Source organism: Hemibagrus wyckioides, linkage group LG04 (assembly GCF_019097595.1).
Source record: "Hemibagrus wyckioides isolate EC202008001 linkage group LG04, SWU_Hwy_1.0, whole genome shotgun sequence".
Lineage (NCBI taxonomy): Eukaryota > Metazoa > Chordata > Actinopteri > Siluriformes > Bagridae > Hemibagrus > Hemibagrus wyckioides.
In genome coordinates this window covers 8,771,199-8,784,633 of record NC_080713.1, presented here as the reverse complement: position 1 = coordinate 8,784,633, position 13,435 = coordinate 8,771,199, and the positions used below count along the sequence as shown (strand labels likewise).

Sequence of the window (13,435 nt, the reverse complement as noted above, 5' to 3'; positions counted from 1 at the left end):
ACTAACAGGTGCCATGATGAGGAGATAATCAGTGTTATTCACTTCACCTCTCAGTACTCATAATGTTATGCCTGATCGGTGAACTTTGCTTTAGAAAGCAACACAAATTTCACCCTCAGCAGGTTACAAAAAAGTCTGTGGAGGGTACATTAAACGTCATTGCTATTCAAATATATTGAACAGAATTTGATAGCTATAGCAGATACTGAGGCTGTGCTGATACACCAGTATACAGTGAAATGAAAAGCACATATAGTTATGCCGTTAAAACTATTGCGTAATTCTGTAAAGGATGATGTCACACTTTTTGTTAAATACACTACAAAAACTATTAAACATCTGAAAACAACAGACATATTGAAACAACAATAGTTTTGATAAACTAATGAAGACTGATCCAACTACTAAATCCTATTAACAGGTCAGTTTAATATTCTAAATATTTTAGATGTCTGAAAATGGGATGTAGTAAGCAGATTTGTGTTTGTACAAAGCCATTTCTTTTTTAAGATAAAAGTTAAGTTATTAAGTTAAATTGTGAATTTTTCATACTGTTCTTCTCCTGAAGTGTAAAAGGCGTACCTTGTCGAACAGAGCGATGTACAGAGAGAAGCCGAAGCGATCTCGGAGGTTGATTTTGTCTGCCAGTGCGTTACACAGCTCCTTGGCCGTGGTGGCCGAGTCGGTCAGCAGAGTTTTTGTGGTGCCATCCATAAAAGTCACAGGCAGCATGATGGGCTTCTTAGATTTAGTCGCCTGACAGGGTAAACAATACAAACCATGTCATAATATTCATTAAAGCTGCAGGACAAACTGTCAGTATGTGATGGAACAAGTTGAACCTCTCTCATTTTTTTAAAACAAGATGTTTAAAGCTTAATGTTTAATCTATGAGGTTGAAATAATCAGGAACTGTAGAACATTTTAAGCTTCATTACTGCATTCTTGTCATTAACACGACATCCAGCAATGATAGTTTTGCACCATTGTGCAGGAGGGATGCTTAATTTTAATGGTATGAAAGTGCAAGATACATTTTCCTTATTTTCCTATGTATAGCTGATTGCATCTTTTGCATGAAACAGAATATACACAGACCAGGCATAACCATATGACCACCTGTGTAATATTGTGTTGGTCCCCCTTTTGCTGCCAAAACAGCCCTGACCCTTCATGCACTGTGTATTCCGACACTTTTCTATCAGAACCAGCATTAACTTCTTCAGCAATTTGAGCAACAGTAGCTTGTCTGTTGGATCGGATCACACGGGCCAGCCTTCACTCCCCACGTGCATCAGTGAGCCTTGACCGCCCATGACCCTGTCGCCGGTTCACCACTGTTCCTTCCTTGGAATTCTTTTGATAGATACTGACCACTGCAGACCGGGAACACCCCACAAGAGCTGCAGTTTTGGAGATGCTCTGATCCAGTCGTCTAGCCATCACAATTTGGCCCTTGTCAAACTCACTCAAATCCTTACGCTTGCCCATTTTTCCTGCTTCTAACACATCAACTTTGAGGACAAAATGTTCACTTGCTGCATAATATATCCCACCCACTAACAGGTGAAATGATGAGATAATCAGTGATAATCACTTCACCTCTCACTGCTCATAATGTTATGCCTGATCGGTGTACAAACTCAAGCCAATATCTGATACAGATATTTACAGATACAGATATTTGGCCTTTTTACACTACCTACCTAACACACACTCATCCAGTATTTACACATCTATGCTCAACTTTACATAAATCTTTCTCAGCCATTCAGTGTCTCTCAGAGGTTACAGCTCCATGCAGGCAGCAAAAAAGCAGGGTGAGCTCAAAACTATTTTTGTAGGTGTATATGTATTTTGAATTTTGTCCTTTACTGATACATATTTCATATTTGGCAACATTTTGCAAAAATCGAGACCTTGGTTGATGGCTTTAAATATTTTTTAGTGATGAACACCAGGTTATTATTAAATCTGAACATGCCTTGAATCTTAAATAATAATTAATAGAGTTATTATTATTATTATTATTATTATTATTATTATTTTATTTCATTATTTTTTATTATTTACAAGTTTTCTTATTTCTTGCCAGACAAGCATATCATTTTTGTTCCACTATAACTTGTCTAAAAATCTCAGGATCATCATTAAAAAGTTTTATGGAGTTATTTCAGCTACTGTGTTATTAGTTGGAGCACAGCTCTGTCTTAGCTGTTTTTTTCTCATACAGAAGGGAAAACACAAGCTACTGCTAAAGCAGAGAGAATTCTTTCAGTGCTTTGCAAGTCCTCTCTTCAGAGACAAAATGTTTCAGACAGAAGCTCTTTATAAATACATAGAGCAAGGTTATATATTGCCACAGGTCTGGTTTTGCTGAGTGCGAGATGAAGGAGTGATCCTACCTGCAGCTCGAGCCAGGAGGGCGGCTGTGTTCTGGTGCCATTCACAAACGTCCTCCTGAGCCTTTCCTCACAGTACGGAGCGTATCCTGGAGGCCCTCCGCTGATAAAATTCCTCAGATACTGCAGATATATTTCAGAATTTCATACTTAAATCAAGTCCATGTCTAAAAATACATACATTCCTGAATATATGTTATTAACAATTCAAATTCCAAGTCAAATCGTCAGCTCTCACCTTGACAAATTTCTCAGTAGGTGAAAAGCAGCCCACACACAGGGACAGGAGGATCCAGCCTCGAGCATGGCTGCTTTTAGATGGGTTCTGGTTCAGCTGCTTACAAATCTGACAGTAGATCTCATCTCTGTGGATTATAATAACAGGCATCAGGGCAGAATTACTACAGTATGGCTAAAATATACTCATTTTCATTTCAGGTGAACTAAATAACAACAAATAAAGTGGTATAAATAATAAGATTACATATCAAATAATACATAATATAATCTGGATACTAAGAGCAATCAATCGGTTGGAGTGGAAGATTTTCTATATTAGCTCTGTCAGTAGCTGTCTCACAGGTCTGTCATTAACTGTAAGATAAATTACAGGTTTATATAATAAATCTGTCTGTTTTAATATGCTACTGCGCCTATTATAGCAGCTAATTCACTGGGAAGCTACACCTAATAATAAGCAGAATTTCAAAAACATGTTATTTTAATATGTTTCACATATAATTTCCTACATGAAATAATCTTCAGGATAAAGTATCCATCCATCAATTGTCTATACCCACTTTATTCCTAATTAGGGTCACAGGGATCTGCTGGAGCCTATTCCAGCACACATTGGGCGAAAGGCAGGGGTACACCCTGGACAGGTCGCCAGGTCCATCGCAGGGCCACATATAGACAGTCAACCACACTCACTCCTATGGGCAATTTAAAATGACCAATTAACCTAATGTGCATGTTTTTGGACTGTGGGAGGAAACCGGAGTACCCGGCATAAACCGGTCGAGAAACTCCACACAGAAAACCTGTTCGAACCTGGGATCTGAAACCCAGGACCTTCTTGCTGTGAGGCAACAGTGCTAACCACTAAGCCACCGTGCTGCCCTGGATAAAGGATCTTATAAATCTTTATAGTTGCTTAATTATAAGTGATAACAGGAACAGGAACTCATCATGGAGACATTTCATAATATCACTTATGTAACTACTGTATAAAAGGATAAAAAGCATGATGTGTCATTAATTATTAAAGTACTAGAAAAACATTGTAGTGGTATAAGTGGAATTAATTATTTGGAGAAATGATATATTTTGCATCAGTAAAATTATTAAAATAGTGCATGTCTATAAATAATAAAATAAATACTATAATAAAAATAGTAATAAATAATAAAAATGTCCATAAAAAACGGCATTATAACATTTTAATACCTTTGTAAATAACATTTTTTTGAGAGTGATATTTTTGGAGAAAAGGTTTTATTTCAGCTGTTTAAGTAAATATTTAGATAATATATTTATAGATATTATTATTTATAGAATAATTGTGTGTAATGGTTATTTTGCCCATGTTGTAATTTGATGTTAGGGGCTGCTTCGTTCCCTCCATGTGCCATTTACACTCGTGCCATAGTACTGTATTAGAATAAAATTTCAATCAATAATCTTGCTAAGGCATGAACACAACATAATACGGGATAAACCATGCATGGAAATCTTTCCCAGCAGTAGCCATCAACTCTATAACTCCTCCCCTTTTAGTAAAGAGGTGAGGTGACATAATGAACACTAACTGTATCACTGTATTTTATGTACGCTACAAAATATTACAATATCTATGCTAATATCGTGTCTAATTTCATGTGCAAGATCATATTATGTGCGATATTATCTTAATTCTCAAGCACCTTTTTTTTTGTACATTTTACATATATTTAGCATATTTAGATTTATTTCTTTTGTGTACTTTGAAGCAGCCTTATGTTATGTTATCTTAACTTTAGCAAAGAAAGTAATTTTTCTCTTTGAAAGTCTTCGCTATTTATACATCATGATCTTGCAGGTGTGACCTGAGTCCAGGCCGGAGGATGCCATTGCCGATGATAAAGTGAAGTTTCTCCAGGTTGGATGTAGGTCGGTCCTCGAGCATGCTGTTCCCATGCACTGTGTACTCTCCGTCATTCAGACGCTTGGTCACCTAGCAGAAATGTTAGCAAAAGCAAGACTCTTAAGTCACTCTGAACACTTTTGTGAATTTATATGCTAGTCCGCTCTTATATATGCTCTAATGGTCTTGCAGAATACAGAAAAAGGCAGGTAACGCATAATGAGATCATTTCTGTTTCCCACATGTTCAGCATATTGAAAGCATCAATTTTCCAAAAAATAGAATTAAGGTAGAGAAAGAAATCCACAATGATAGAGAAAAAAACAGTGTGTGCGTCATACTGAGGTGCCCATGAGCATGCTGAACACATCGTCCCTCACCTCTTCAGTTATCTTTGACTTCTTCTTAAGGGTGAGGGACACTAGCTTGTGACGTACACTGTTCTTCTTAGGACTCTCAATGTGGGCATTCTGCAGGAAGAGGGACACAGACAGAGAGAAGCTTATAAATCATGAAGCAGCCAGACCGTAGCTCAATGAACTGGGGCAGTGAAAACATCCTCACCGCAAGCCGTACTTAAAATAAATGGAACGTTTGCATGTGATGATGAGAAACGGCTTCCGAGGTATGCACAGAGAGCTGACAAGAAATCGTTCCAATGCAAACATAACATTATTGAGTTATGCAGTATGCTGTATTGTAAAAAACCATGATTTAAATCACAGCTGGTGCTACTGTCAGAGCTGCTGTTATAGAAAATGAATCAAATACTTCGAACCAAACATATTTGTGAGTAGTGTAACTGTTTTATCATTAGAATTTACAGCTGAAATGTTATATATATATATATACTCCCTAATGCACAGATCAGCCATAACATTATGACCACCTGTCTAATATTGTGTTGGTCCCCATTTTGCTGCCAAAACAGCCCTGACCCGTCGAGGCATGGACTCCAGTAGATCCCTGAAGGTGTGCTGTGGTATCTGGCACCGAGATGTTAGCAGCAGATCCTGGGTTACAAGACTTATAGGATACTTCCAGGATACTTTTGATAGATACTGACCACTGCAGTCCGGGAACACCCCACAAGAGCTGCAGTTTTGGAGATGCTCTGATCCAGTGGTCTAGCCATCACAAGTTGGCCCTTTGTCAAACTCACTCAAATCCTTACGCTTGCCCATTTTTCCTGCTTCTAACACATCAACTCTGAGGACAAAATGTTAATATATCCCACCCACTAACTGGTGCCATGATGAGGAGATAATCAGTGTTATTCACTTCACCTGTCAGTGCTCATAATTTTATGCCTGAGGATGGGCAAGTGACCAAAATTGCAAAATTGGGTATATTTATATTGCATAATGTCATATCATAATATCATAATATTCATATCATCAGTCGTTGTATTGTATTCATATGCTGTAAGATTTTATATTTTGTCTATTTATATTTCCTTTGTTCTGTACAGCTAATTTAATTTAATTTGATTAACTTTTACATTTTTTATTTACTTTTAAATTCTTTTAAATGACTGAACAATTGTTGAAATTATTTAATTGCATGCCGTGTATGATTGTGTATGTAACTAATAACATTTCCAATTTTAACTTTTAATGTATTATAAAGATATTTGAGTGTTTGCTATTGGATGACAGTTTATTACTGTACAGTAGTATTTTCTCTTCAGGTAAATGCTTATTCCCACTGAATATGGATTTTTAATAACTATTACTTATTGGAAAGTTTATGGACTCTTGTTATTAGGATTGTGGACATGGTGTGTTCAGATTGTTATTCTGCTTTCTGCTCTCTGATCCTCATAGTCCGTCAAACTCTCATAAAGTGTTTTGAATTATTTTAACAATTTATGAGTCTTATAATGATTTATAAAGCCCACTTTAACACACACAACCTCCTGGAATGAATAAAGACTAAACAAAACAACACGTTTCCCTTCCCCATACCTCTCCCTCTCCTTGCAGAGCCTGCAGCTCCCTCTTGTAGGTCTTCTTCCCCAGCGTCTCATAGATCTTGGTCATTACAGGGATTTTCTCACTGCCGTCACTAATGGCTGTATGGTACTTCGGTTCTGGGAGATCGCCCATAAATCGCAGAATTGTGATCCACACCGCTAGCGCAGCCTACAGGATGCAGAAACACAAAGCACAAAGCTTTTTTAGTACAAATACACTGGAATAAAGCTGAGAAGGGTATGAATATAGATGTACTATACATATACCATAAATCAGGTTAAGGTTAGGGTTACTTTACCGAACCCTACCCTAACCCTAACCCATATATCATACACATATGTCATAAAGTTTTGTTCTTCATGAGTGATTAAAAACAACTTATGTATTAGGACAGAAGGAGATTTATAAAGTAGTACACACCAGCTGATCTCCCTCATCCTCATGAAACAGTAAGGGTTGCTTGAGCGGCCGGCGCATGTATGTGTGAGTGCTGGTGCCCTGAAAGTAGGTGGCTGAGAATTTGGCAAACTTATATTCAGACAGATCCTCCTCTTCTTCCTCGGGGAGAGGAAGAGCTTCATCCAGATCCTCTTCCTCCACATTCCTTTGAGTACGTTCCAGGTCCTAGTGCACACACACACACACACACACTAAGATCACACTAAAGATAGATAAATACATAGATGCATAGAATGGCTGACAGATCGACAGGCAGGCAGATGGAAAGACAAATTAACAGACAGAAAAACAGATAAGAGAGACATGCAAATAGACAGATAGATAGACAGAAAGACAAATAGACAAACAGAAAGACAAATAAACAGACAAACACACCGACAAAATGAATGACAGATAGAAAGGCAGGCAGACAGACATGCAGATAAAAGGATAGATAGATAGACAGATAGATAGATAGATAGATAGATAGATAGATAGATAGATAGATAGATAGATAGATAGATAGATAGATAGATAGATAGATAGATAGATAGATAGATAGATAGGGAGTGTAATTCTATTTAATACCAATTTAAAATTAGAACAAATAGCTGGAATTTTCTGGAAAGGTTTTGCCAATTTAATAAGGAAGTTAAATTAAATAAATAAATATATAAATAAATCTCGTCATAACCTATAATTACAATGACCAGAAGAGGGTCTTCACCTCAAACCCAGCGGGTGCCTGGCCCTCCTGCCCAGGGAAAGAGTTTGTGGTTCCCAGGAAGCCGAACATCTTATCCACCATGTCGGAGTCATTGACAGGCTCATGGCGAGCTCTTTCCATTTGCTCCAGCATCTCCTTCTTCCTACGTGCCTCTTCCTTCTCCTTCTTCTCCCGCTCTGCATCCTCTCGTGCTAGCTGGGCCAGTCGCTCCTGGTGCTTCCGCTCGGCCTCGGCTTTGGCCCGCTTCGCACTCATCTGGTACCTGAGCTTCTCCTCTTCGGCCAAGCGCATCTTCTCTGCATCCAGTCGCCGCTTGTACTAAGGAACAGGAGGGATGATGAGGAGAAGTGATGAGGGAGAGTGATGAAGATGAGAAGATACGATAATTATTTCCAGTCAATATGTTCATGTGTATGACTCCTAAATTATGAGTATAATAATGATGACTGATTTATTTAATTAATTACAGAATGTAAAGTAGAATTTTGCCAAAGATAAACAGTTGTAGTAGCATCAAGACTTTGGACTTTCACCTCACTAAAATGTATTTATTTTCAGGATAAAATAAGTGTGGTGTTGAGAATACCACATCAAATCTTAACAACCTTTTCACATACTTTATGTATCCATGAGTCCATAATCCTCAGAGCTTTGATGTAAGTGATTTTCACTACACTGAGACACCAAATCCCTGATTAGTGTCTGGCTTTGTGCTCTCTGCTTACCTCTCCTTTGAGTCTGTGGTATAAACGGCGAGCGATCATGCCCCTGGTATAGGCCTGGATGGTGATGACGGCCCAGAGCCGGTGTCTGAACGCCCGACGCACCATGCAACCTCTACAGCGAGCCTGGAACAGGGTCATCCTCTGCCGGGTCACATGATACGTCTGATAGAGCTTCCTGGAGCGGTACAGGGCCTGGAGTCGTGAGAATCCGGCAAGCATCTGCAACACACAGGACATAGTGAGTATATCAGCTATATCATATGGTCAGGTTGCTGTTAGCATTTAGTGGGAGCATTTCAAAGTGACTAAACAAATAAGAACTGACGAGGCTACTTAGATTACTTACTTAGATCTATCTATCTATCTATCTATCTATCTATCTATCTATCTATCTATCTATCTATCTATCTATCTATCTATCTATCTATCTATCTATCTATCTATCTATCTATCTATCTATCTATCTATCCATCCATCCGTCTATCTATCTATCTACACTATATTGACAAAGGTTTTGGGACACCCCTCCATATCCACCCCTATCCAAGACATTTTGGATAATTTCATGCTCCCAACCGGAGACTGTGAGCCAGGCTCATTCCGTCTGCCTTTACATGCACATGAATGTAATATGGAGTTGGCCCGCCCTTTGCAGCTATAACAGCTTCAAGGCTCTCCACAAGGTTTAGGAGTGTGTTTCCTCTAAAAGTGAATTTGTGAGGTCAGGCACTGATGCTGGACGAGAAGGCCTGGCTCGCAGTCTCCGCTCTAATTCATGCACCCTGTGCAGGCCAGTCAAGTTCCTCCACACCAAGCTCATCCATGTCTTTATGGACTTTACCTTGTGCGCTGGTGTGCAGTCATGTTGGAACAGGAAGGGGTCATCCCCAAACTGTTCCCATAAAGTTGGGAGCATGAAATTGTCCATCTAAAAGTTTTCTTATCAGCAAAGAGTGTTTTAATCACAGATATTGATTGCTAGACGTTTCAGAATGGCATGTATGACGTATGAAAACCACCCGTGATATTATATTGAGTTCCACTTGAACTTTAATATCACAACCACTGAAAGGCCAAATGACTCTTGCTCACTGTCACTTTAACGCTGTAGTTACTGAATAATTCATATTAGTCACTGAGTAAGTAGAAGATGAATTACTGAATACTTATCTGAGAGTTTAAATAGTTAACTGAAAAAGTCACAGAGACTCACCGCCCCATAATTCTTCCGACAGATGTAACCCCTCCAAGTCTTCTGGATCATAAGAGCTGATTTCTTAATTTTCAGGAAGTTAGACCTATTAAAATAAGAATGGTTGTGAAGCAGGAAATGATCAGTACCAGTGGTCAAGGACCTCCTGGATAGTTTTGTGTTTCCTTTGGTTAATCTGCTTTACCCAGTTCATAAAGGATTTGATCATTTCCTGAGGTGTTGCCATGGATCAAGAGTTATTTACTGAACGTACCTGTCTTTGAATCCACGGACAACTTTCTGTATGAGAATGACTTTGTCAGTGATGGCTTTGTCTCTCTCAATCTCCAAAAGCATATCATGATGGTCCTGTTAAAAAAGAAAAAAGAGCTGTTTCATATTTCTGGAAATTCTGAGTACAGTATTCACCAGAAAACAAAAGGATTTCCTATGAAGCACTACAGCTAAATAACAATTTAATGCATTTTCCCAGTTGTACTTGTATTACATTTTCCTCTATCCTGGTCTAATGGTGTCACTTCCTGGTAGGAAGTATTGGCAATGCCCTTGTTTTACTCCCACAGCAAGAAACTTCCTGTTTCTGGCAGCTGAAAACCTTGATAAAGCAACACTGAGTGGAAAACTGTCCATGGCACCAGGGAAGTGGACAAACGTTCTCCTGAACTTTGACCTCTGGCTCAAGTTTCTTTCCGGACAGCAAAAAACAGTTCTTTTCACCAATAGAGAAGAGAACCAAATGATGTCTGTTTGAGGTCACCTGTCTCCAGATCTTTGGTTTAGAAATGTTCAGTTTAGATACCCAAAATTTCATAATGCAGCATTCTGGTATTAATGTTTTTGAATGAAATGCTTCTGCTTGTAATTTCCCACAGACTATATAAATTATTTTTATGAACCTCCTAATGTACTGTAGTATTCACATAATGTACCTTCAGGAAGATTTTGGTTTTTCCCATTTGCCAGTCATCATCTCTGCCAAGGACAGCCTCAGCAATTCTCTGGCAGGTCCCTCGCAGATCCTCCTTAATTAGAAGAAACAAAAAGCAGAATGGAGATCAGATGTCCTGTAACTTGTCTTCACTGCAAATACTAAATGTTATTTAGCACCATGAATTTACAGTAAAAAGAACTAGCGACACTAAAGCAATGCATTTGTCCCAAATTAGACTCGGTATTAATAGCAGCTCCAGGACTAGCAGAGTCCTATGTATCATTTTTATGGTTCAATTCCCTTTGCCACAAACCAAATTAAATAAAAATAAAAATGACCAAAAAATGAAGTGTAAAATGTAAATAAATTCTTAATGAGCAAGCCAGAGCCAACAATGGCAAAGTGAAGACATCTTGAGACAACAAGACAAAGATTTTCTCATGAGTCTCAAAGACTTTCTCATCCTCATCTAGGTGACACCATATAGTGTGATTCTACATCATTTCTCTTCTATAACTGTATACTAAGGAGTCAAATAGAGCTTAAGTGTATTATCAGGAACTTAAGCATCCTTGAGCATCCTTTAAGTCTCTCATATGAAACTGAAGATATTCCAGCTGTTCAATGATGGAGATTGAAACCTCCAGGCTTTAAGCTATCCAAAGATGAACATCCACAGCCATCTGGTGTCACAGGGTGTCTGTGTGGTAACATCCTTACTAATCTCATAATGATCTTTAGTTTATCTGTGTAGGGTCATCCTCAGCATCGAGTGATTCTTACTTCTTTTTATTTAATTTATCTTTCTGTATAGATAATTATTTCTCTTTATTTCTATTTCTCCGCCACTCATCCAGAGGGCTCTAAATATCTTCAATAGTATTAAATGTCCAGTAGTTTAGTTCTAAGAGATGGACCAACCCTTTATTGGTATCAAATCACCACTGGTGAGAAAATCTAAATTCAGATTGAATTGTAAATTTGTTTAGTGTTAATTATGTAGTTATGTTAATTATTTAATATTATTATGGGGGTAATTAAAATCCCATTTTATAGAAATGTTTTAGCAAAAAAATTACATAATTTAATTCACTCCATAAGTAACTGTTTAACCAAGGCATCTTGAGTTGTAATTTTTTCTATGAGGCTAATGTGCCAATTAATTGACATCTGTCCTATCCAAAGTCTGCTTGTTAAATATCTTCCTCAAAACACATCCAGATTTTCAGTCCTGCAGAGTTGCTGATGAGGACAGAGCGTAATCTATAAACATAAACAAAACTGGGGTCAGCAATGTGATGGGTGAAGCAGAATCACTGGATAATGCAGTTTGGTATTATTGAGACCACTAAAACCTGCTTCCCACAATTGACTGGAAATTATTCAGATGATAATACAGCTCTATTTTGAACTCATATTTGTAAATATGAACTTACTGAGATCTTTAACAAAATAATTTGTTCAAAAATTAGATTATGGTGCTTCACATTGTCCGGTGTACATTGGTCAGTTGCAGTAGCTTTGTAGCTGCTGTGGAAAACTGAAGACACCAATTTCAAATGTCCAACATATCATACTCAATGAAAGTCCATATAAGTTATATATACGGTGTAGTGAAAATCATATCAATGCAGGATTACCTACTTTGCTAGTTTTTAGCAGATTAGTTTGATAGCTAACAAACTTTGATAGCTATATCGTGTGATTGAATGTAGAGCAGTGTAATCAATATCTGAATATTAACCAACGATAAATAGTTCTCTAAACCATTGTGGCTGATATGCAACTCTAAAAATTCAACATGATAAAATATTTTTTATCCAAGTAACAACAATGATATGACTCTACATAATTTTGCAATAATGTCTGTGCAAAAAAAAAATGTTTTTTTTTAATTTTTTTTTATTTTGAGATCATTCTGAATTTTTAAATGTCAAAATCTTGAGACAAAACATGAGAATCTTGAAATAGCAAGATAACATTATGAGATAAAATTGAGAAGTTAGACTTCTGATAATATAATTCAGAATTTGGAGATAATACATCAGACATTTGAGATAATAAATAAATATTTTTTAAAAAATAAACAAATATTTTGTGATTCCAAATAATTGAAATAATGAGAATTCTGAAATAATGAATCAGGATTTTATTTTTATAATATTATATTAGTATTAATATATATTTTTATATATTATTTTATATATTATATATATATTTTATATATATTATATATATAATTATATTTTTAAATATAATTTATATTAGTAAGATAATATTTTAGTATTCTGACACACTGCTGGTAAAATAAAGATGTTATGCAATCTTTTGCTTTTCTATTTCGTGGAAATAGGCTTCCATACCTTGGTTACCTTGGTTCCATACTTGGTTACAAGTAGGGTAAGTATTTTTCTTTATTTTTTGGCCAAACTACTGCCTTAGTCATCATTAGCTTTGCAGCAGTATTGTTCTTATATCAAGACTTTTAAAACTGCTTTTCTATAATTAAATAAATATATAAAAACAGGATCCCACCAGTGTACCAGTTCTGGCCCAGCTTTTGCATCAACATTGTGTTAAAACTAAAAACTCAGGATTGCTGAATCCCTATTTACTATTACAACACATTCCAAATGGCCTGAAAGCTTTTATTCCATGTCAACTCACAGAATTCATGTGTCCTTATTTACCTGTTTGTAGGAAGGTTTCACTCCAGGCATGAGGACACGATACCTATCCACAAACTCCACAAAAGTGTAGCGGATGGGGTATCCAGCTCTCCGGATCCGAATTGTTTCCATCATTCCTGAGTAGCGGAGCTGCCTCACACACAGCTCCCTGTCAAAGAGCTGGGAGGAGAGACCCGACAACTTTTAATTACTCTACATGGAGGAGGAT

At 37.1% G+C, this 13,435-nt stretch overlaps 1 protein-coding gene across 4 annotated transcripts in view; it reads right to left on the bottom strand.

The window, feature by feature from the left end:
• The window catches only part of myo7aa (myosin VIIAa), a 58,258-nt gene that overhangs the window by 18,200 nt on the left and 26,623 nt on the right, over nucleotides 1-13,435 (bottom strand). For all 4 annotated transcript variants that reach the window (XM_058387311.1, XM_058387313.1, XM_058387309.1 and 1 more), the window contains 13 exons: nucleotides 13,228-13,386; nucleotides 10,536-10,628; nucleotides 9,860-9,954; nucleotides 9,607-9,691; nucleotides 8,394-8,612; nucleotides 7,669-7,986; nucleotides 6,924-7,127; nucleotides 6,495-6,671; nucleotides 4,908-4,997; nucleotides 4,490-4,617; nucleotides 2,641-2,767; nucleotides 2,406-2,525; nucleotides 583-756 (listed from right to left, as the gene is read on the bottom strand). In XM_058387311.1, the coding sequence (XP_058243294.1) occupies nucleotides 583-756; nucleotides 2,406-2,525; nucleotides 2,641-2,767; nucleotides 4,490-4,617; nucleotides 4,908-4,997; nucleotides 6,495-6,671; nucleotides 6,924-7,127; nucleotides 7,669-7,986; nucleotides 8,394-8,612; nucleotides 9,607-9,691; nucleotides 9,860-9,954; nucleotides 10,536-10,628; nucleotides 13,228-13,386 (1,989 nt within the window). The remainder of the gene's footprint in view (nucleotides 1-582; nucleotides 757-2,405; nucleotides 2,526-2,640; nucleotides 2,768-4,489; nucleotides 4,618-4,907; nucleotides 4,998-6,494; nucleotides 6,672-6,923; nucleotides 7,128-7,668; nucleotides 7,987-8,393; nucleotides 8,613-9,606; nucleotides 9,692-9,859; nucleotides 9,955-10,535; nucleotides 10,629-13,227; nucleotides 13,387-13,435) is intronic.